This window comes from Mytilus galloprovincialis, chromosome 2, assembly GCF_965363235.1.
Source record: "Mytilus galloprovincialis chromosome 2, xbMytGall1.hap1.1, whole genome shotgun sequence".
Lineage (NCBI taxonomy): Eukaryota > Metazoa > Mollusca > Bivalvia > Mytilida > Mytilidae > Mytilus > Mytilus galloprovincialis.
In genome coordinates this window covers 79929027-79952813 of record NC_134839.1, presented here as the reverse complement: position 1 = coordinate 79952813, position 23787 = coordinate 79929027, and the positions used below count along the sequence as shown (strand labels likewise).

The window sequence follows — 23787 nt, the reverse complement described above, 5'->3', positions numbered from 1 at the left end:
TCGGACTATCAAAATTAATAAGTTGTGATTTTGATTGTCTAAGCATTTTTACAAAAATTAAAAAGTGCGAAAAAACGAAATTAAAATGCCTTATAATGCTATTTAACACACGGATTTCAAATTTGTCTAACACTGGTCATTAGGTTATAACCAGTGTATTTCCTCAGGGTAAAAGTTGACATAATTTCCAATACATACAATCGATGAAGGTGTTAAAGCGGTAAGTGACTTCTAAACTTTGTCGTTAAGAATAATAAAAAATGTAAAGAAATAGGAAACTGAGAAAAGTTTTGATCATTCTTTATGGATGCAATCATACACACAATACAAACATATGCATTGGACTTAGTGTCCTTCTGATAAAATATAGATTCTCTTTAAAGATCTTTAAAGTCTATGTACTTCCTCATTTGAACGGATTATTTGAAAATTTTCATTTTTACAATAATTTCAACGCAAGTTTAATTTTCGGAACTATTTTCGGGATTTTAATTGCACATTTTAGAAACTGATTTCATGAATTGATTATTTTATTTTGATGTAAATTGGTTTATATTTTCCAAAACAATATAAACTCCGTCGTCTTACTTTGGTTATCTATGTGTTAATTTTATTACTATTAACCTCTTTAATTTTCATACATTTCAAAAATGCTATAAATGGGACTGATAATATTATGAAAATACAGATTAATACAGGCTTTTGGTGCCATGCTGAGACTATTTTATCACATGTGTTATAGTAGTCTCAGCGTCATGTAATAAAAGTTCCAGTATTTAGTTCCAAAAGGAAGAAATGTCTCATATGGAAGAAATATCACAGTATTTGTTCCTGACGGAATAAAGGGGATTAAGAGTTATTTCCGAACGGAACAAATACTATATATATAGTCTAACATTGTTTTAAACAAATTATTTTTAAAGTTCCAGAAGTTTGATTAGAGAAACCAGTATACATTGACACTGACTTGAAAGCTCGATGCTGTGTAATGCCTCCGTTGTTTATAATTTCTCAATTCTGCATGATAAATGCGTAATAACACCATGTAATTTTGATTTACCACTAGGCTAGATTATGTAAAAATGTCAAAAAAGATGCTTACCTTGTGTTTTAATGTAATTAACAAAATAAAATTGTTTTGACACCATAAAATTAAATTTTGAGAAACATATTTTCTCCTAAAAGAATAAAACAACCAGTTAGTCGTTTGACAGTAGTTATTTCTCCTAATCAAATAGCAAGCATCGAACTCATCATAATGAAGGTTCTGAATAAAAGGGCTAAATATGTTTCCATCAAATGGCTACAACAGGAAGAACTAGCAGTTTATGTTGATAGCTGTGTTCATCAACCATTATATTTACACAAACATTTGAGTAACTAGTTTTCTATGTTGTGTTTTTACGTACTGTTGTTTGTGGCATTGTCAGTTTATTTTCGGCTTATAAATTTAGAAATATCCATTTGGTATTTTTCGCCTCTCTTTACAATTCAGCTAGTCTAAGAGTTCGGTCTGATTTATTTACAATCGTTTAGTGTTTGTTATGGTCTTTCTGTTTGCATTGAGACCCGGCAGATTTGGTAAAACCCTAACCATTTCACATTCAGCTCTGCCATTTTTCTTAACTGATAAAACACATCTGTTAATATCTATGCATTGCGTTCAAAATATCATCCACAATACATGTAAGGGCTCATTTGGGTATAAAAAATATGGACTTTACCTATGATCCCGAGGTAAGAATAGCGCTATAGATTGGAATCAATTTTGCGAAGGGGGTGTATAAATTGTTTTCTTGTTTAAGAATATTGTCACGCTCTGTGTACGTTGAAACTTGTTACAGGTCCGAATGTGGCCTGTTGAAAGGCCAGATCTCTGTGCGTTTTAAATGTATAGTCGTTTAAAATGTCACTCAAAACTCATGTCCTTTATCCCGGCCAATTCATTGTACAACGCAAGTAAAAAGTAAAATAACAAAAATACTGAACTCCGAGGAAAATTCAAAATGGAAGGTCCCTAATCAGATGGCAAAATCAAATTATAAACTCATCAAACGAATGGACACCTGACTTGGTACATGCATTCTCAAATGTAGAAAATGGTGGTAATGTATTAATTTTGTTCACGTCCTAAAATATGCACGTAAAACAAAGAACAATCAATCAATCAAAACATTCAAATTGCTTTTTACTCCATATAACACACTTCTATTCTGAATCTAGATTTTTTTCGTATACATTTTGTTCATCACTCGGAAGAATGATTTGTGTCTGCCATCATTAAAACAAATTATCATAAAATGACCGTCTGAAATACAGAGTGAGTAATTATTTCAGTAGTTTCAATGTGATTACTAATTCTAGTCATGAAACTTTCTCTGCAATTTTCAGAAAAATAAACTTGATTTCACCATACCATTGTTTTTCTTTTTTTGCAAGATATCGTGTTTTGTCTTTTTTTGTGATGTATATCAATGATATACGTTTTCGACTTACCTGAACATACATAAACCGCCAATTGGTTGAATTTGTAGACATTTTACATACTGACTAGGCATTTTTAGTCATTTTATATAATATATATGTCAAGGTTAGGCATTATATATATTACCTGAAAATTCAGACATTTTACAAAATTGAATAAAGCTGTTTTATCAAACATATTTAACATGTATAATTTCTACCAAAAATAAAAACACACACATGAAAAACTGTAGATAACTATAATTCTAAGATAAAAAAAATTAAAAATGAATCTCAATAAAATGTCCAATTTCACCCTGAAAAAAATACCTAATCTAACTTTTTTGTTAACTTCCGTAAAAATTACCCTTATAAAAGTTATTTTTAGTTTGTACTTTTTCTCTTGTAACCGAAGTGACCTCAGTCAAACTTACTAGATATGACGTTTAACCACACTTAATGGACAACTCTTGAATAACACGATATTATTACATCGTTTTCTTACGCATGCATATGCAGTATATATTTAAAATTTAGTACGATATTTCCGGGCTTGCGTTGCCCATAATTATTTCCTTTATACAAGATTGATGGTTTTACGAAAGCAGTTGAACCCAAGGTTTATATGATAAAGTTGAAGTCATTCCTTTGATCGTTAAACTTTGCTATACACCAGCATGCGTTGGTTGGCCGTAATGGAATAACTGTGCCATAGATAACCATAAATATATTGTACTTGACTGCCGTAGCCATAACAAAAGTTTCTTTCCCTAGATTTTGAACACCTGATACTTCTTGAGGATCTGATATCACAAGTTTGGTTCAAAAGAATTTGTGTTACTTTTGTTTTCATTGTTAGTGCTGTATTTCTGCTCACATGCACTTGTTTCTGATTTTTTTATGCCCAACCTACGATAGTAGAGGGGCATCATGTTTTCTGGTCTGTGTGTCCGTTTGTTCGTCTGTTCGTGCGTTTGTCCGTCCGTCCGTCTGTCCTGCTTCAGGTTAAAGTTTTAGGTCAAGGTAGTTTTTGATAATGTTTAAGTTCAATCAACTCATATGCAACTATTCCAGTCATAATTACGCTCGATACTTCTGCATGTGACTGGTTTAATTAGGATTATGTCAGTAAAATGTGCTGGTTACCCGTTTAAAAATAATATATAGATATTTCATCTTTGTTACCACTCAGTTCGAGGTTTTCTTTTGTTAATATGAAATATTATCATAAAATGATTTCATAAACAATCGTACAATTAATAATAATATATATAGGTCTTGTCAAAACATCATGATTAGGCCACGTTCCCATGTTTGTTTTCTTTGATCACGTTGATGACTTCATTAGTATCTCCACAATCTAGCTATATCTTTGATTATTGTTGTGAACGTTAAATGTCGCGGCAGTACCATTTTGTAAACGTAACGTCGTTCCCGGCAAATTTGACAGTTGCCGATTTAACGTTACGAAATTCCGCCAACATGTGGCGTCCGAATATAACATCTTTGTTTTCTAGCTTGTTATGAATCCTACATTTCTTTAGTTACTTGTATTTACATGCTTTATATCGTTGAATCGGTGTCGAGACGTACGAAATTATGCTTGCTTTCTTTATAATTCATATGTATGTACGTACTGACAGTTATTTACATGATTTAACCTTGACCGGCAACGGACTATATTCTTACACGCAAGGATAAGGCGTGCTAAGAACTATAAAAACCGGACTTTTCTGATAACGAAACGAATTTAAACCGAGCTTAAAAGAATCCAAGAGGTAATAACGCATACACGAAAAACACATTCAAACGTTTTAACATATTGTATTTCATTTACCTGTATTTATTATTATTGATAATAATAATCTCTGATACTTTTAAAAGTTGTTTAGTCATTATTTAATATCCAGAAACCAAAGATATTGTTTTTAAATTAAAGATTGGCAACAATCTTTACACTGGTGGCAGCGAATTTAGTTTTCTTTTTTAAGAAAATTTTAAGAACTTACGTGAATATTTTATTAGGCACGCAATTGTTAAGTACATACATTGTTTCTGTCCATATTTTATGATATTTGGTTACACATAAAAAAAAAAACTGATCTTAAAAAAAAGAAGACACTTCAACGAAAGCTGAAAGAAATAGATAGTACAGTTGGTGAATATAAATTAGATTATAGTATATATTTAAGTAATTTAAATTCAACAAGGATAAATTCTAATCCAAGTTGAAATAAAATAGTTATTGAGTTTAAAAGATATCAACAAGGATAAAGTTTAATCCAAGTTGAAAAGTAATTATATAGTTAGTTAAATTCTATAAAACAAGGATAAATTCTAATCCAAGTTGAAAAGGAAAAATATATTAGTTAGTCAGAATCTATATCAACAAGGATAAAATCTAATCCAAGTTGAAAAGGTTATAATTTAAAATTCAACAAGGATAAATTCTAATCCAAGTTGAAAAGTGATAATATAGTTAGTTAGAATATATATCAACAAGGATAAATATAAATCCAAGTTGAAAATAGTTAAGGGTACAATTCAACAAAGATAAATTTTAATCTAAGTTGAAAGTTTCATTATAATAAAAGTAAGTGACATATTCAACCAGGATAAATTTTAATCCAAGTTGAGTTTAAATTTAGGAGTCTATTTTTAACAAGGATAAATCTGAATCCAAGTTAAGTATTTAGACTGTAATTTTTTCAAAAGGGTCCAGTTGTAAAAACTATAGTCTATTTCAAAGTTGTAAATTAAAGTCTATTTCAAAAGTTTCTTTTGTACAAGGATAAATATAAATCTAAGTTGTAGATATAATAATATTTGGATAAGATCAAAGTTGAAAAATTTATAGTCTATTTCAAATTTGTTATTTATATAGTCTATTTCACAAAGTAAGGATAGAATCATAATTTAAAAGGTGTTTTTAAAGTAAGACATAGGAAATTCTTTTTCACTTTCAACAAGGATAAAAAATAATCTAAGTTGAATTATTCTGAAAAAGTACAAGATTAACAAACATAAGTTTAATCCAAGTTTATTAGTAAATTGAAACTCTTGAATCCATTTAGCAATTAAAAGTAAAATGTATAATTTAAGAGACAGATCTCGTATACCACAGGGGTCCAATTCACTTAGTAGGGGAATTACCACATTAGGTAGTCCAATCATTCCCACTTGGTCTGTTGCATCTACAAATATTGATACCTGCTCATATGGGGATGTCACTTCTCATAATTATTTAGCCTCAAACCAGGCTATTAGTTTAAACCAGGGGGAGATAAATACAAGCCCCATGCCATTTAGTAGTACTGCGAATAATATTCAAAGGGAAGTAAGCACAAATCCATTTCTTTTCCCAACTCAAAGTAAGAGTGATAGTGCTATAGCGACTATAACAAGAGAAAAATCATGTGAGAGTGATGAAATAATAAAGATGAGACAAGAATTAGAGGCATTAAGAAATGAAAACCTTCAGAAATCATCTGAGAGTGAAGAAATGGTAAAGATGAGAAAAGAGTTAGAGGCATTAAGAGATGAAAACCTTCAGATGAAGAATAATGTCCAACATTTCACTCAGATTAAGTCTAACCCTGTTATCAGTAGTCTAAATAGTTATGCAGAAACCCAGCAACGCCCAACCTACTATAATAACACAACATTGCCAGACACCCAGCAACGTTCTACACATACATATATGGATACAACATTGTCAGACACCCAGCAACGTTCTACACATACATATATGGATACAACATTGTCAGAGACCCAGCAACAACCATCATATACCTATGCAAATACGACAATACCTGAAATCCAGCAACATCCAGACTACCAGCAGTATCCAAACAATTCCCCAGTACCAAACTGGTTACCTAGGCAACAGTATGGCAGACCACAGCAACAGCACCATAATTATGTAAACTCCAAGATAGACAATGGGAGAAGAAACAGAGTGCCATTTTACAACGGCAGAGATCCCTGGAATGCCTATTTTATGCAATTTGAACTTATTGCAGAGATCAACAGATGGGATACTAATACTAAAGCCATTGAATTAGTAACCGCACTAAAAGATGAGGCAATGGTTTATGCTTCCTACTTTTCACCGGAGACCAAAAGATCTTTCTTTGGGCTATGTGCAGCTATGTCGAATAGATTTGGTGACCATGGATATCCAGAGACGTATAGACAAGAATTGCACACATTAAGGAAACAGGGCAAAGAAAACATCCATGAATATGCTTCCAGAGTAGAAATGCTAGTCAGACGGTCATTTCCTACTATTGACGTAGCCACTCACAGTACATTGAGTGTAGAGTACATGTTAAGAGGATTACCCGACCAGAGCATTGCTATAGAATTACTGACAAAGAGGATTACCAGTATGACTGAAGCTATCCACCAGGTGACTTTATATGAAACATATAAAAGAGGAAATAAAGATAGAAACATCCGTCAGCTGAGTATGCAAGAAACTGTTGATTTAGATGAAGGTGAAGATGATATTGAAATAAGGAAAGTTGGTGGGAAAAGATATGTAACGGAGGAGAGACTTACGCAATTGGAAAGAGGGATGAAAAACTCCATCACCCAGTCCATCGCCCAGTCACTAGAGAAAGTTATTCAAACAGAAATGGCAAAGTATAATGCACCACAAGATTATGACAGTAGTGCATGGCATAATAAGCAAGTGTATAGAGACCATACGACCAAGATGAAGAATCGCAGATGTTTTAACTGTAATGAGGATGGCCATTACATAAGAGATTGTCAAAAAGAAAAGAAAAGCCCCTATCATAAAGAAAACCGAAGTGGTTTTATAGAGTATAATGAAAGGAGTCAAAAACAAACTGAAGACTCTTTAAACTGCTAAGGGTTGAGACTATCGACCAAGTGTCAGCCCCTAAACATGGTGAAGAAAAAATTAAAGAGAATTATTTGAAATTTGAAGAGAAACCTTGCCAAATGATAGAGCATTTGGTTGAACCGGAAACATCAGTGGGTACAGTTTCTATGAAGAGATCATTTGAAGAAGATAGCCTAGATATACAGGACCTAGATTTAAGCCTAGAGATGTTGTTTGAGGAGTCTAAGGAGATACAACAGAACACACCAGAGAACACACCAAAGGAGGTAATGGGTAGTGCAGAAACGATCAGCAGGATAGAAGAGAATGTTATCATTGATCGGGTGACAGCAGCTAGCATTGCAGTTCCAGTGGTCATTAACAAGATTGTGACGAATACAGTTATTGACACTGGAGCGGAGGTGACTGTTCTAAGTGAGAAGTTGTATGATCAGATTCCTGAAAGTAAACGGCCAAAACTAAGGAGAGCAGCAAGAAATTTGGAAGTTGCTGAGGCCGGAAAGAACTTGACAACAGAAGGGATTACAGAGGTGAAAGTTAATCTGAGGAGTGAAACATTCAAATGGCCAGTTTATGTAGCGCCCATTGAAGAGAACATGTTATTAGGATGTGACCTAATTGATGAAATGAAAGTAGCCAGTGTCGGAGAAAAGAACACCAATTCTGGGCTAGTCATTTACAAAGAAGCGGAAAGAAGTGAGTTCCTGTCAACCAGAGATTCAGTGGAAGAGCCGGTAATGGCAGATGACAGAGAACCCATGGTAGCAAGTACGCAGGACATGTGTGAATATATAGGAAATATTACAAGTGCAAGTTATAAGGGTAATCAGACGGACAAGGTCGATGTCCAAATGTTGCCTGAACTTTTGCAACATGTTACAGAAGATAATTTAAGTGTTACAGATGAAAATGTTCCTGTTACAGAAGAAGACGGAAACCAGTTCTGTCAAAAGGAAAAAATTAGTCAACTGAAAGATAGTTTCCGTAACACAGATTTAAACCAAACTAAGAAAGAACTTGAGAATGAAAAACATGTAACTCAAGACACACGAAAAGATTGGAGAAAAAGGAAGAAAAGAGCAGTAGAGGATACAGAAGGAGAAAGAACACAAGATACACAGACAGACCAAAAGAGACGAACCAATAATACAGTGAAGCTGTTGGAAAAAGAAGACGTTGAAAATTTTAAAAACATTTTATTATACTGAAAAGACACAAATTCAGAAATTTGTTGACATTATTTATATGTTTACTGTTTTGTATGCCGTTGGTACAATTTTACCATTACACGTGTCATGAATCGTGATATTAGGTTATTCGTGATTTAGACAAAAACAAATTTTCTTAATTTTAATATTCAGCAGCAGGTGCTTGTTTAACTTGATTTTGTTTGATTGTATAAATTGATTTAATATTTCGTAGTTGTTTAAATTTCGAGACGAAATTCTATTTTGACGGAGGGCAGTGTTGTGAACGTTAAATATCGCGGCAGTACCTTTTTGTAAACGTAACGTCGTTCCCGGCAAATTTGACAGTTGCCGATTTAACGTTACGAAATTCCGCCAACATGTGGCGTCCGAATAACATCTTTGTTTTCTAGCTTGTTATGAATCCTACATTTCTTTAGTTACTTGTATTTACATGCTTTATATCGTTGAATCGGTGTCGAGACGTACGAAATTATGCTTGCTTTCTTTATAATTCATATGTATGTACGTACTGACAGTTATTTACATGATTTAACCTTGACCGGCAACGGACTATATTCTTACACGCAAGGATAAGGCGTGCTAAGAACTATAAAAACCGGACTTTTCTGATAACGAAACGAATTTAAACCGAGCTTGAAAGAATCCAAGAGGTAATAACGCATACACGAAAAACACATTCAAACGTTTTAACATATTGTATTTCATTTACCTGTATTTATTATTATTGATAATAATAATCTCTGATACTTTTAAAAGTTGTTTAGTCATTATTTAATATCCAGAAACCAAAGATATTGTTTTTAAATTAAAGATTGGCAACAATCTTTACAATTATCATACAAGTTACAATAACGTGTCATATTTAATTGCAATATAAACAGTTAAATTTATGTAACTCGAAATTTTTATCAAAACAAATAGCATGTACCCACTTTAACAGAGATAAACACTGTTTAATTCTATGATGCTTTAAGGTAAGACAATTATTGAAAAGACATGCATCTAACATTGTTGATTTTCATGGTACAAATCTTTAAAAATATATATTCACATGTCAGCCCAAGCTATCAATGTAAACTGCATGGTTCATGCATATAAACCATTCTTCATTTTTAGTGTAAGAGACTGTTTCTAATAAATATATTAAAGGACATGTGAAAAAGGAAAATTCTTAAATATAAAAAGACACACTCCGATTAATATTTGAAATAATACTTTTTGATTTATAACTAAATGAATACCGGCATGTCGTGTCGTTGTAAACTTCCAACAGTGGCCGACATTTTGAAAATATTGCTAACGAATGCCAAAATATGAACTTTTCAATAATATTTTAAAGCAAAAAGTTTGATACCTAAACTGATATTCGCCAGATTCCATATGACCCTGTCTCAAGTCAGGAGTCTATAATAAAGTTGTTCTGGTTTGTTTGCTGTTTACTAGTAATCCATTTGTTTTCAGTTTATTTTTGTACATTCATCTGACGTTATGTTTCTGGTTTGAATTGTCATTTCGTTTTTTTTTTATATACTTGCTATGTGTTATGAATTTTGCCTATAGTTGAAGGCCGTATGGTGTCCTGTTGTTCCTTACTTCTACGTCAATTGGTCTCTGACGAAGAGTTGTTCCATTTGCAATCATACCCTCTTGTTAAATTCATATATCATTTGTTACAAATAATCTTTTGTATAAACTTTTTTTTCATTTTCATTTTATGATACTTTTATCATTATTGATATGTGCGTATGTTTCTTGTACGAGATAATGTTTGTTATTCCATTGATGATTGAATTTGATTATCATAGATTAGATTATGATCTATTGTACTATTTTGTAGAATACTCTGCGGGAAGTTGATACTATGCCATGGATATTTTGGATATGTCTGAAAGTACTTATTACATTTTGCCTGGCGTATGATAACACCATGAACGAGGATGTACAACAATCCCTGTATAGACATGATTTTGATTCAAATAACTTTGAACAATCCATTCAAAACGCCGTTTCTTTTCAAATTATAAATAATATAAAAAAAGAACAAATTATGAGGAATATTTTTTCAGCTTCAAATAATGAAATGTTTCCTTTACAAAGAGATCATTCAGCTAGATACATTAAACATTTACAAAAAATCTACTTACCCGTAGAGAACATTGAGACAAATAATCCAAACCTTAGTCCTGTCACCGAATACATGGACCGGAGAAATGAACCAATGCGTGACGAAGAAGAGGAAGATGACTTGGCAACATGGAAAGATTACTGTGAGTAGCAGAATTTATATATAACGAGAGAGCTTGGCGTCATGGAACGATTTTTGTGAGTAGCACATAGCAATATATATATATATATATATATACTTGCTATGTGTTATGAATTTTGCCTATAGTTGAAGGCCGTATGGTGTCCTGTTGTTCCTTACTTCTACGTCAATTGGTCTCTGACGAAGAGTTGTTCCATTTGCAATCATACCCTCTTGTTAAATTCATATATCATTTGTTACAAATAATCTTTTGTATAAACTTTTTTTTCATTTTCATTTTATGATACTTTTATCATTATTGATATGTGCGTATGTTTCTTGTACGAGAGAATGTTTGTTATTCCATTGATGATTGAATTTGATTATCATAGATTAGATTATGATCTATAGGCAATATGTGTATATATATATATATGACGATTTAATAACAACATTTTCGTATTATAACATCTTATATCAGTACCGTTGTGCAAATCTTTAGACTGATAATATATATATATATAGGGTACAACATCACCATTGAATAACTATAAAATGAACAAATATTAGATATTTCGGATAACAGATATCCTTCTTCAATAATAGCACGATGTAAAATGAATCATGTCAAAATATTCAAACTGAGAAACTTTTTCTAAATCTTGAAATTTATACAATTTAAGCGAACACCACAGACGCTGATACAATTTTAGAATTTCCAAACACGGCGCTGTGTACACTATATTTTGCAATGTAACTTGCAAAACCCAGAATGTTGTATACCTCCTTCAGTGTCGATGTGGCATGCAGTAAGTTGGCGAGACAGAGCAGCCATTCAACAAACGCATGAATGGTCATCGAAGTGACTACACTTGCAAGCCCGACCTACCCGTAAGTCATCATTGGAGATCACCTGGGCACACACAAGCTGATCTCAAAAACCTTACCATCACAATCATAGACCACAATGAGGGTTGGTCGAAGGTCGACAGAGTCGTTCGGGAAAGATTTTGGCTGAGAAAGTTACGGACAGTTTCCCCAGAGGGCATAAATGAAAAAACATAGAATGAGCCCCTCATTTTCCTGTCATCACTTGTTTCCAGTAACTCCGGCTTTAGTACTGGCTTTACAGTTGGAAATTCTTTTTAAAATACCAGTTTAAATTACAGGGCTTCATTCATTCGGGATGGATGTATAAGTACGTAGCCACGTTCAATTATTTTACCTCTTTTGATCAAACTTATATTTTTCTAATCATTATTAGACTGCTATTCGTTTGGGAGGCTTAAATATGTAGTTTCTGTTGCAATTGCCCTACCGTTGTTAAATTTCAAATATTATACAAACTTGGATCGGTAAGGGCATTTTTGATTTTTTTTGTTTGAGGGCTGCCCTCAATGCAGTTATAACATCTAAACTGTCACAACCTTTGGAAATTTAGAGTTGTGCCAGTTCACATCGAAAATAACTATTTTCATTTGGCATATCTTTGTAATCTTTGCGCCGTGTTTGGAAATTCTAAAATTGTATCAGCGTCCGTGGTGTTCGGTTAAATTGTATAAATTTCAAGTTTAGAAAAAGTTTCTCAGTTTGAATATTTTGACATGATTCATTTGACATCGTGCTATTATTGAAGAAGGATATCTGTTATCCGAAATATCTAGTATTTGTTCATTTTATAGTTATTTAATGGTGATGTTGTACCCTTTTTGACTTGTTATATATTATATTTTGTAGTGTACAGAATCATATTACATGATCCATCGCCCTGTAAGATTGATCGTTGACTATTTATTCAGTCATTTTATATATACAAGTCTAAATTGAAAACTACGTTCAACCTATGATTGCGTTGGATAAAAACCGCAATTTTTATACGTGTGCATGTAAAACAAATTTCGTTGTAGAAGGGTCTAAATACAGCACAAACAACATCTTCCAAAAGACCAAAAAAGTGAAAAAGTATATTTAAACAAAACGCATTTGACTAACAGGTCGAACAACTGATGTTCTTTAACCCTGCTGACTGCCATATATATATAAATATATAGACTCTTAAAATTCAAGAGTCTATCTAAAACTGAGGGTACATTTTATATGGCCTTCCAAATACCGTTTTGATCCCTAACATCACTGAAGAGGCATTTATTGTCGAAATCCGGATCTGGTGTACAAAAAAATATTAACACCTTATGTTTGTGGCATAACATCGTGGCCACAAGTTAATTGTTTTCTGTTTAGTATTAAATTTATCTTTAGATCCATTTTGTTACATCTTGTGATCAATTTTATTTGGCAATCGCCAATGGCAGTCAGCAGGGTTAAAGAACATCAGTTGTTCGACCTGTTAGTCAAATGCGTTTTGTTTAAATATACTTCTTATTTTTTTTGGTCTTTTGGAAAATGTTGTTTGTGCTGTATTTAGACCCTTCTACAACGAAATTTGTTTTACATGCACACGTATAAAAATTGCAGTTTTTATCCAACGCATTCATAGGTTTGAACGTAGTTTTCAATTTACACTCGTTTATATATATATATAAAACGTCTGAATAGTAGTCAACAATATTCCCCACGAGGGCGCTGGATCAAGTAACGATACATGTACACATTAAATAAATTATATAAACGCCTAAGAAAGTGTACACAACAACTCCAAAAAAACAAAAAAGGTAACTTTAAATGTAATTATTTATAAATATTTCGGATAACAGATATCCTTCCTCAGTGAGATTCTGATGTTAAATGAATCACCTTTAAGTCTTCTTAAATTAAATTGTTACAATCTTGAAATTTATACAATAAAAAAGTCAAACCGAAAATCAGTTAAGACGCTTGCACCATTCTAAAAATTTATTAAACATGACATAGGTTATATGGCTTATTACAACAGAGAGTTCAAATATATGCTTTAAATACAAAGGGCCAAGTGAGCTTTTCTCATCACTTAGCGTCCGTCGTCCGTCGTCCGTCGTCGTCGTCGTCGTCGTTAACTTTTTACATTTTGAACTTCTTCTAGAGAACCACTGAATGGAATAAAACCAAACATGGCATGAATGTTCCTTATAAGGTGCTGACCAAGTGTTGTTACTTTGTAGCCGATCCATCATCCAAGATGGCCGCCAGCGGGGGACTTAGTTTAACATAGGACCCTATGGGAAATGCATACAAATGACTTCCTTTAGAGAACCACTGAATGGAATGAAACCAAACATGGCATGAATGTTCCTTATAAGGTGCTGATCAAATGTTGTTACTTTGTAGCCGATCCATCATCCGAGATGGCCGCCAGCAGGGGACTTAGTTTAACACTGGACCCAAAGGGAAATGCATACAAATGACTTCTCTTAGAGAACCACTGAATGGAATGAAACCAAACTTTGCATGAATGTTCCTTATAAGGTTCTGAGCAAGTGTTGTTACTTTGTAGAGGATCTGTCATCTAAGATAGCCCCAGGGAGGGACTTAGTTTAACATAGGACCCTATGGGAAATGTATACAAATGACTTCTTTTAGAGAACTACTGAATGGAATGAAACCAAACATGGCATGAATGTTCCCTATGAGGTGCTGACCAAGTGTTGTTACTTTGTAGCAGATCCATCATCCAAGATGGCCGCCAGAGGGGGACTTAGTTTAACATAGGACCCAATGGGAAATGCATACAAATGACTTCTTTTAGAGAACCACTGAATGGAATAAAACCAAACTTGGCATGAATGTTCCCTATGAGGTGCTGACCAAGTGTTGTTACTTTGTAGCGGATCCATCATCCAAGATGGCTGCCAGCGGGGGGCTTAGTTTAACATAGGACCCTATGGGAAATACATACAAATGTCTTCTTTTAGAGAACCACTAAATGGAATGAAGTCAAACATAGCATGAATGTTCCTTATGACATGCTGACCAAGTGTTGTTACTTTGTAGCCAATCCATCAACCAAGGTGGCTTCCAGCAGGGGACTTTGTTTAACATAGGACCCTATGGGAAATACATACAAATGTCTTCTTTTTGAGAACCACTGAATTGAATGAAAGCAAACATAGCATAAATGTTCCTTTCTAATGAGGTGCTGGCGTAGTGTTGTTACTTTGTAGCCAAATTTTTTTCTTGTTAGATGATTTCAATAACCCAAGTAGAATCAGGTGAGCGATAAAGGCTCTTGAGAGCCTCTAGTTTTGTATTTGGAGTGTTGTGAACACTTTCTTAGGCGTTTATATATATATATATATAGATGTATCCATCGGATCGCCATCATCGATGGTGATACATGGCTGTGTAAATAATGTATATACAACTCGTCTAAACATCAACCCAACAATGTTAGATCCGTAAATTTGCTTTCGCAAATTTTTGGTTCTTCCCTCGCCGGGATTCGAACCCATGCTACTGTGATATCGTGACACCAAATCGCCTGCACTGCAGCCGTCCCGCTAGACCACACGACCACCTGGGCTCTCAAAAAAAGAGCTTTCGCTGGCCGTGTGTTACCTTTCCTCGTCAGTTTTAATCTAGCGGCGTACTACAGTACATGATATACGAGGAAAGGTAACACACGGCCACCAAAAACTTTATTATAGTGAAGCCCAGGTGGTCGTGTGGTCTAGCGGGACGGCTGCAGTGCAGGCGAATTGGTGTCACGATATCACAATAGCATGGGTTCGAATCCCGGCGAGGGAAGAACCAAAAATTTGCGAAAGCAAATTTACGGATCTAACATTGTTGGGTTGATGTTTAGACGAGTTGTATATACATTATTTACACAGCCATGTATCACCATCGATGATGGCGATCCGATGGATACATCTGTTGTAGAGTTGTCACTGACTCAGACGTATTTATAAATATAATTATTTTCTGTGACTGTATATTACATTAATTTGTAGGATCCTTTACTATAGATAATTTAGCTGATCTGTAACAATAACATCTTCATGCCTTATATATCATGTACTGTAGTACGCCGCTAGATTAAAACTGACGAGGAAAGGTAACACACGGCCAGCGAAAGCTCTTTTTTTGAGAGCCCAGGTGGTCGTGTGGTCTAGCGGGACGGCTGCAGTGCAGGCGATTTGGTGTCACGATATCACAGTAGCATGGGTTCGAATCCCGGCGAGGGAAGAACCAAAAATTTGCGAAAGCAAATTTACGGATCTAACATTGTTGGGTTGATGTTTAGACGAGTTGTATATATATAATATATATATATATATATATATATAAACGTGTATATATATATATATATATAAACGAGTCTACATTGAAAACTACGTTCAAACCTATGATTGCGTTGGATAAAAACCGCAATTTATATACGTGTGCATGTTAAACAAATTTCGTTGTAAAAGGGTCAAAATAGAGCACAAACAACATTTTCCAAAAGACCAAAAAATTGAAAAAGTGTATTTAAACAAAACGCATTTGACTAACAGGTCGAACAACTGATGTTCTTTAACCCTGCTGACTGCCATTGGCGATTGCCAAATAAAATTGATCACAAGATGTAACAAAATGGATCTTAATATGAATTTAATACTAAACAGAAAAAAATTAACTTGTGGCCACGATGTTATGCCACAAACAAACGGTGTCAATATTTTTTTAGTACACCAGATATATATATATATATATATATATATATATATATACAACTCGTCTAAACATCAACCCAACAAAGTTAGATCTGTAAATTTGCTTTCGCAAATTTTTTGTTCTTCCCTCGCCGAAATTCGAACCCATGCTACTGAGATATTGTGACACCAAATCGCCTGCACTGCAGCCGTCCCGCTAGACCACACGACCACCTGGGCTTCACTATAATAAAGTTTTTGGTGGCCGTGTGTTACCTTTCCTCGTCAGTTTTATATATATATATATATATATATATATATATATATATATATATATATATATATATATATATATATATATATATATATACAATGTACATTGTCGGAAAATATAACATTTATTTGTATGAAAGACCTTTAGAAACAGGACGAAAAGAGAGGCTCTGCCAAGCTTTTCTCCTGTTTCGTAGCGAGTACAAATACATTTGATATCTTCCGACAATGTACATATATTGTTTTTATCCTGAAAATTACACTCAGCACTTGAAACTTTTCAAAATGTAAATCATTGTCTATAAATTTTCAAAGAAATTGACAAAGTTTAAACGCGGACCGCGAAGAGGACCCAAAAAATAAACTGGTTTACAAAAGAAAAATCCACATTACCCTGTGCTCAACATATAAGCCGGGTAACAGTAGACTTTATTTGTACATGTACAAATAAAGCAAAAATTTATTTGTATACCTGTTATTTGTACAATAATATGGGCTAATTGCAGGATAAATAGTTATATTGATAGAGCTTGAAGTCATGAAAAGATTTCTGTGAGTAGCACACAATGATTATATATGTATTGAGAGAGCTTGGCGTCATGGAGAGATTTCTGTGAGTAGCAAATAATTGTTTTACATTGTCTTATTGGGGCCTGTTATAGCTCACTATGCGGTATGGGCTTTGCTCATTGTTGAAGGCCGTTCGGTGACCTATAGTTGTTAATGTCTGTGTTATTTTGGTCTTTTGTGGATAGTTGTCTCATTGGCAATCATACCACATCTTCTTTTTTATAGTTTATATATGCTTAGAAAGTTTGGCGTCATGGACAGAATTATGTGACTAGCACACACCAATTTATATATTTCGAGAGAAAGAGCGAGAGAGACAAAGTATGTGTTAAAGTACAAAATATAAAGTAGACGATTTTAACGTAAAATATGACAAACACTGTCTTACGAATATGAAACTCTGTTCACAAAATATCTTACGATTGAAATTGATCGTTAGTTATACATAAATGTTCATGACTAACGGTGAAAAAAACAAGCTGATTTTTAAGCACTTTATTTGCTTTCACTGATAGCAAAACGTCGTAAATTGTTGAATTCTGTGTGAAAAAAGTCAACAGTAAACAATAATTATTTACAATGAGGCTGTGTCATGCATTTTCACTGAACTTGTACACATTTTTGTTTAGTGGCCATCTAACTCCAGCTTCCGAGCGCGAAATCTTCTCGTCTATTAGTTGCCTTGTGTTGTTTTTTGCTCCTTGGCAGGGTTATTGTCCCTTTCACACGTTTCCCATTTCTTTTCTAAATTTGATAAACATATATATTTTGTCGATATTTAATATACTCCGCAATCATTTTAACAATATATACAGCAATGTCCGTAACTCATAATGAACAAAATGACGTGTTTTTCAGTTGAGAATTCAGTATCATGGACGTCATGTGAAACATTTGTTCACGGATTATGGTTTATACCTTTGATATTACGGGATACGGTATTCAGAGATTGGGCTGTTGAACAAGGATGTCAGGAAGGTACGTCTGACTACTGTAGTTAAGTATTTGTACTTGTATTTTTCAACTTTTGATCTTCAGTGCTGTACAACTTTGTACTTTTTTCGCTTTCGATCTTTTATATCTGGGCGTCACTGGTGAGTCTTGTGTGGACGAGGCGCGTTTTTGACGTATTGAATTTTAAACCTGATGCTTTTTGTTATTCATTAATCATGTGTTTCTTTGTCTAATACGTTCTCCTATTTATTTGTATTGTAGTCCTGTAATATTATGTTGTCATTTCAATGTTATATTTAACATTGCCATTAAAGTGCGAGGTTTGGCATGCCACAAAACCAGGTTCAACCCACCATTTTTTCCTTTAAAAATGTCCTGTACCAAGTCAGGAATATGGCCATTGTTATATTATTGTTCGTTTCTGTGTGTGTTACATTTTAACGTTGCGTCGTTTGTTTTCTCTTATTTTTTAGTGTAATTTCACATTGCGATAAGACGTGTCACGGTACTTGTCTATCCCAAATTCATGTATTTGGTTTTGATGTTATATTTGTTATTCTCGTGGGATTTTGTCTGATGCTTTGTCCGTTTCTGTGTGTGTTACATTTTAGTGTTGTGTCGTTGTTCTCCTCTTATATTTAATGCGTTTCCCTCGGTTTTAGTTTGTTACCCCGATTTTGTTTTTTGTCCATGGATTTATGAGTTTTGAACAGCGGTATGCTACTGTTGCCTTTATTTGTACGTGTGATATTATATTGGTTTATAAAGATTGCATGCTGTAGAATGAATATGATATATATGAAATTAAATCTTGTACGAGAAAAACTGAAAAAGAATGGTTGTAACGAACAACTTAAGGTGTCAGCCTTTCTGTATGGAAATTTCGAATTGTCCCGCATTCAGAAAAATGTCGAGTAATACGTGTAGTGCCTTTCCATAGTAAAAATAAACAAAATTAGATTAGAGCTACTAAAATATTAATGAAAAATGTACTAATCGATCCGAAGGGAGTATTATATAGTATAATAAATATATGCAAGATATATTTCATCAGTATAAATATCGTGATGTAAAAATTGATGGTATCAATCTATTCTGATTTCAAGATTAAAATTAATTTTACTTTTAAGAAGGATAACTGTTATCCGAAATATTAATAGATAGTTTCATAAATGGTTTCCCATTTTCGTTAATGATGTTGTTTTGTGAACTTTTTTCAGGCAAATGTATATAATTTAATATATTATTTATTTGGTACAGAATCGTTTCACATAACCATCCAAACTGAGTACACTCGTAAGAAATATAGTTGACTAATATCTAGACGTTATGTATATATAATTTAATTTTGGACGTAACGCGTCTTCTGATTTGCCGACGTTGTTATGTGTATCATAATTTTGTCATGTGACCGTGACGTCATCAACGTTTTTTCATGGTTTACTTTGGTTTAACCCTCTTGCTGCCAGTTATTTTTCGTACGCCAGAAAATACGACAGCTCGACGTTTGTGACGTTGGAAGTCCAACAATGACGTCATTCAACATATGACGTCACGCCATAATGACTGTTACATTTGGAACCCAGTGAAGAAAAAATATAACACTGTTTAAACTTTGTTATTTTATTTGAAAAAGATACAGCATAGAGGAGAAGCTTGCATAAATTAAAACATGGACACATGTGTCCCTCCGGCAGCAAGAGGGTTGAATGAAATTTAGAATTAAATTATAAGAAATGACTATTTTTTTCCTGTCTACTCGAAATAACATAAAAAAATGTGGTGCACACTTAAAAATAACCCGCTACGCACCACATTTTTTTTTAAAATTTTTATTCCTTCATAGACTGAAAAAATATTAAAGTCATTACTTAAATATATTTAACGAAAGATAGTGTTGTAATAACGGACTTGGTATCATCAAAAAATAAATTACTTTAAAAACTTTTCTTTTATAACAGAAATATTAATTTTTAGTTGAAAATATTACATTATTAATTATGTATGTATTTTTCAGCATTATTTAGATTTGTAGTTCCCCCAATAACCAGCGTGTTTGGTATTGATTATAGGGATTTGTAAGTAACATCTAATTCTGTCTTTATGTTATTAATTTATGTAAATATTATCGGACCATGTATCAGATAGTCTGATAAACGTTTGCACATTTTTCAAATTTCTATACTCATTTGACGTCAAAATTTCAGAGCGTATGAAAGCATTTAATATTAAAGAAAAATAATATCAAAACTCTATAGCAATGCCGAATTGAGATCGAACTGTAAAAATAATGCAATATTAAGGAATATGAAAGGTCAAAATTATAATCGAATTAAGAAGAAAGTGCTACAAAAATGGTATTTGGGCGGAATTTCCACTGCTACGAGTAAATCTGTATGTACTTATCTTAATAAAGGCAACAGTAGGTACTGCTGTTCAAAAGTATGAAATAGATTAAGAGAACAAATCCGGGTCAAAAATATTGCGATTTAAGTTATTACATTGTCCCAATTACTGGTATTGCAAAGCAATGTACATAAAGAACAGTTAGGGCAATGGCTAAATTGCAAAAAAAAAAAAAAAAAAAAAAAAAAAAAATATAAACAAATTGAAACAGATTAGAAGTGTAAACAAAGCATATTTCATTGTCATATAAAGATAGTTTTCTGTGACCAGGAATAAAGAAACGTCTCCAGTTTTCTGAAGTCTACTGGAAAGAACTTTATAAAATCTCTATCTAATCTAAGTTCGATTGTTTTTATAAAGTAATGTTTAAGTCTATTATTTTCCACATTGTTTTTAAAATTATATTTCTACTATTTTATTTTTAATTATGGGCCTATAGTTGTAATCTACAGAAACTGCAAACAATGTTATTCTGAAGACCATTTTTACTCTCTGACCACATAAGTAGATTATCTGCTAAATATAAAGAGCCAAGGTTCAAGTCTACAAGTTTGGGTGGCATAGAGTCTTCAGAATAAAATACATGATCCTAGTTGTTTACACAATGTTTATTAAATCAGTGTACTAATGAAACCCTCTGTTTTACTCTTCGAATAGTTTAAAAGAAAGAAGAGCACGTATTGTTCTAAGTTTTTATTCTATACATCTTTATAATACTTTTTACCCATTCCTATTGTGCATAATTTATAAGGTAAACTCTTCCTCCACACTGAGTCGAAAGCATTCTCAGAGTACATAAAACAGAACACATCTTTAATGGTATATAGTTATTAATCAATGGCTTATTAATCGTTGTCTTGTGGTGATCTCTGAAACCAAACTGTGTCATATGCCAAGCTTTGACATTTCACTGAATTTAAGTTGACATGCCTGTTGAAGCATGAATAACAAGAGACCCTGTTGGCACATTCTGAGGTCTCCTTTTAGAGTTCATGCTGTTTTTGTTTTTTCTATGTGGTGTTCTTTATGCTATTGTTTTTATGTTTGTCTTTTTATGTTTTGGCCATGGCGTTGTCAGTTTGTTTTCAATCTATGAGCTTGACTATCCCTCTAGTATCTTTCGTCCCTCTTCTATATATGTTTTGTTTGTTACCTTGTTATTTGTCTCTTTACAATCGATTTAAAATTGAACACCAGTACACTACAGTAACCTTAATTAAATCATTGTGGGTTTAACAGTTTGTGCAAATGTAACAGTATAAAGTAAAATAATAAAAAACCTCCGAGGAAAATTCAAAATCAGCCAAACCAGTATCGTAAAGCAAGCCAAAAAATACCCCGAAATGACCAATGTCAAACAATTTGATCTTTAAAACTTGAGTTAACTCGTCTCCAATAAGCTCAATTAGTGATAATCAAATTGCTTTTTGATGCCTGTAAATCTTCAAATACAGTACTGGTTTCACATAATTTGACGATACATTGTAGGCATTGAATCTAAGGTTAATGATAGGATTCATTGGTGATAGCGTTGTGCATTAACATTACTTTTTTTCGTTTTCATATTTTTTTTCTAGTATTGAACTTGAAGCAAATAACAGTGTTTATCATATCATTAATTTATTGGTTTGATATCACTAGTTTGTCATGGCGGAATTTGATTTCTCATAATGTAACACTTTCATATCTTGTATTGAACTTTCATACAATGGGTTAAAAAATTACCGATTTCCATTCATCTAATAGTATTTTGGTATAATGTATAGATTGCATTTGTGGAAAACATCAATTAATACAAACAATTTTTCTTTCCAGGAAATTCTAGATTTAGATACAAGTATATGACACATGCCTGACAATTGTTACAACTGAAGCATATTTCATCACTAGAAAATGGATATATACTTGTCAAGAAATGAATAAAACAATAATTGAAAAATATTCCAGCATTTGTTTTCGAGGAATTATTGAACGGAAGAATCATTAATTTGTAATATAAGCACTTGATTTCGAAATACATTTACAGATACAAAAATCATGCAGTGCAACGTTATTTTTCATTTCATTTTCAAATGTCTTAAAAGTTATAGATCATCTAATTTTTAGCACCTTGTGATAAATCATAGACATGATTGCTGTTTGTCTTTTTGTCGACTTGATCTCATTCCCCACGTGATTTCCGCACAAGACATATTAGAATGTACACCTTTCGAGTTAGAATGAACACCAATCGCGTTAAAATGTTCACCAATCGTGTTAGAGTGTACACCAATCGTGTTAGAATGCACACAAATCGTGTTAGAATGTACACCAATCGTGTTAGAATGCACATCAATCGTTTTAGAATGTACACCAATCGGGTTAGAATGTATACTAATCGTGTAAGAATGTACAATAATCGTGTTAGAATGCACACTAACCCTGTTAGAATATACACCAATCGTGTTAGAATGTTCACTAATCGTGTTAAAATGTATACCGTTCGTGTTACAATTTAAGCTAGTTGTGTTAGAATGTACACAAATCGTGTTAGAGTGCACACCGATCGTGTAAGAATGCACACTGATCGTGTTAGAATGCCAACAAACTGTGTTAGAATGCACATCAATCGTGTTAGAATGCACACAAATCGTGTTAGAATGTACACCAATCGCGTTTTTGAATGCATACCAATCGTAGAAGAATGCACACAAATCGTGTAAGAATGTAAACCAATTGTGTTAGAATGCACACCAATCGTGTTTACATGTACACCAATCGTGTTTAAATGTACACCAATCGTGTTAGAATGCATTTCAATCGTGTTATAATGCACATAGATCGTGTTAGAATGTAAACCAATTGTGTCAGAATGCACACCAATTGTTGAAGAATGCACACAAAACGTGTTAGTATGTACACCAATCAACCGTGTTAGAATTCACACCAATCGTGTTAGAACATACACCAATCGTGTTAGAATGCACATATATCAGGTTAGACGGCTCATCGATCGTGTTAGATTGCATACCAATAGAGATAGAAGTTAATAAAGTGATGACAAAACTAGACGGAGTGACAACAATGCCTTTGGATGCGTTTTAAGTGTTGTAGTGCATTATGTCAAGTCGTTATACTTTATATATTGACAAAAAACTGGAAGGCTGAAAACTAAAAAAAAAAAGAACAAAAGTTTGAACAATATCGTAATTGTTTTATGTATTGAATTCAACTTTAACTTCA

General features: G+C 33.1%; 1 protein-coding gene across 1 annotated transcript; it reads left to right on the top strand.

The window, feature by feature from the left end:
• The first annotated feature begins 25 nt into the window (after positions 1 to 25).
• On the top strand, positions 26 to 22697 carry LOC143064513 (uncharacterized). Its single transcript, XM_076237384.1, has 5 exons — positions 26 to 220; positions 10385 to 10814; positions 18064 to 18183; positions 20177 to 20237; positions 22381 to 22697. The coding sequence occupies exons 2-5, from the start codon at positions 10409 to 10411 to the stop codon at positions 22388 to 22390; spliced, it is 597 nt and encodes a 198-aa protein (XP_076093499.1). The 5' UTR covers positions 26 to 220; positions 10385 to 10408; the 3' UTR covers positions 22391 to 22697.
• The last annotated feature ends 1090 nt before the right edge of the window (positions 22698 to 23787 follow it).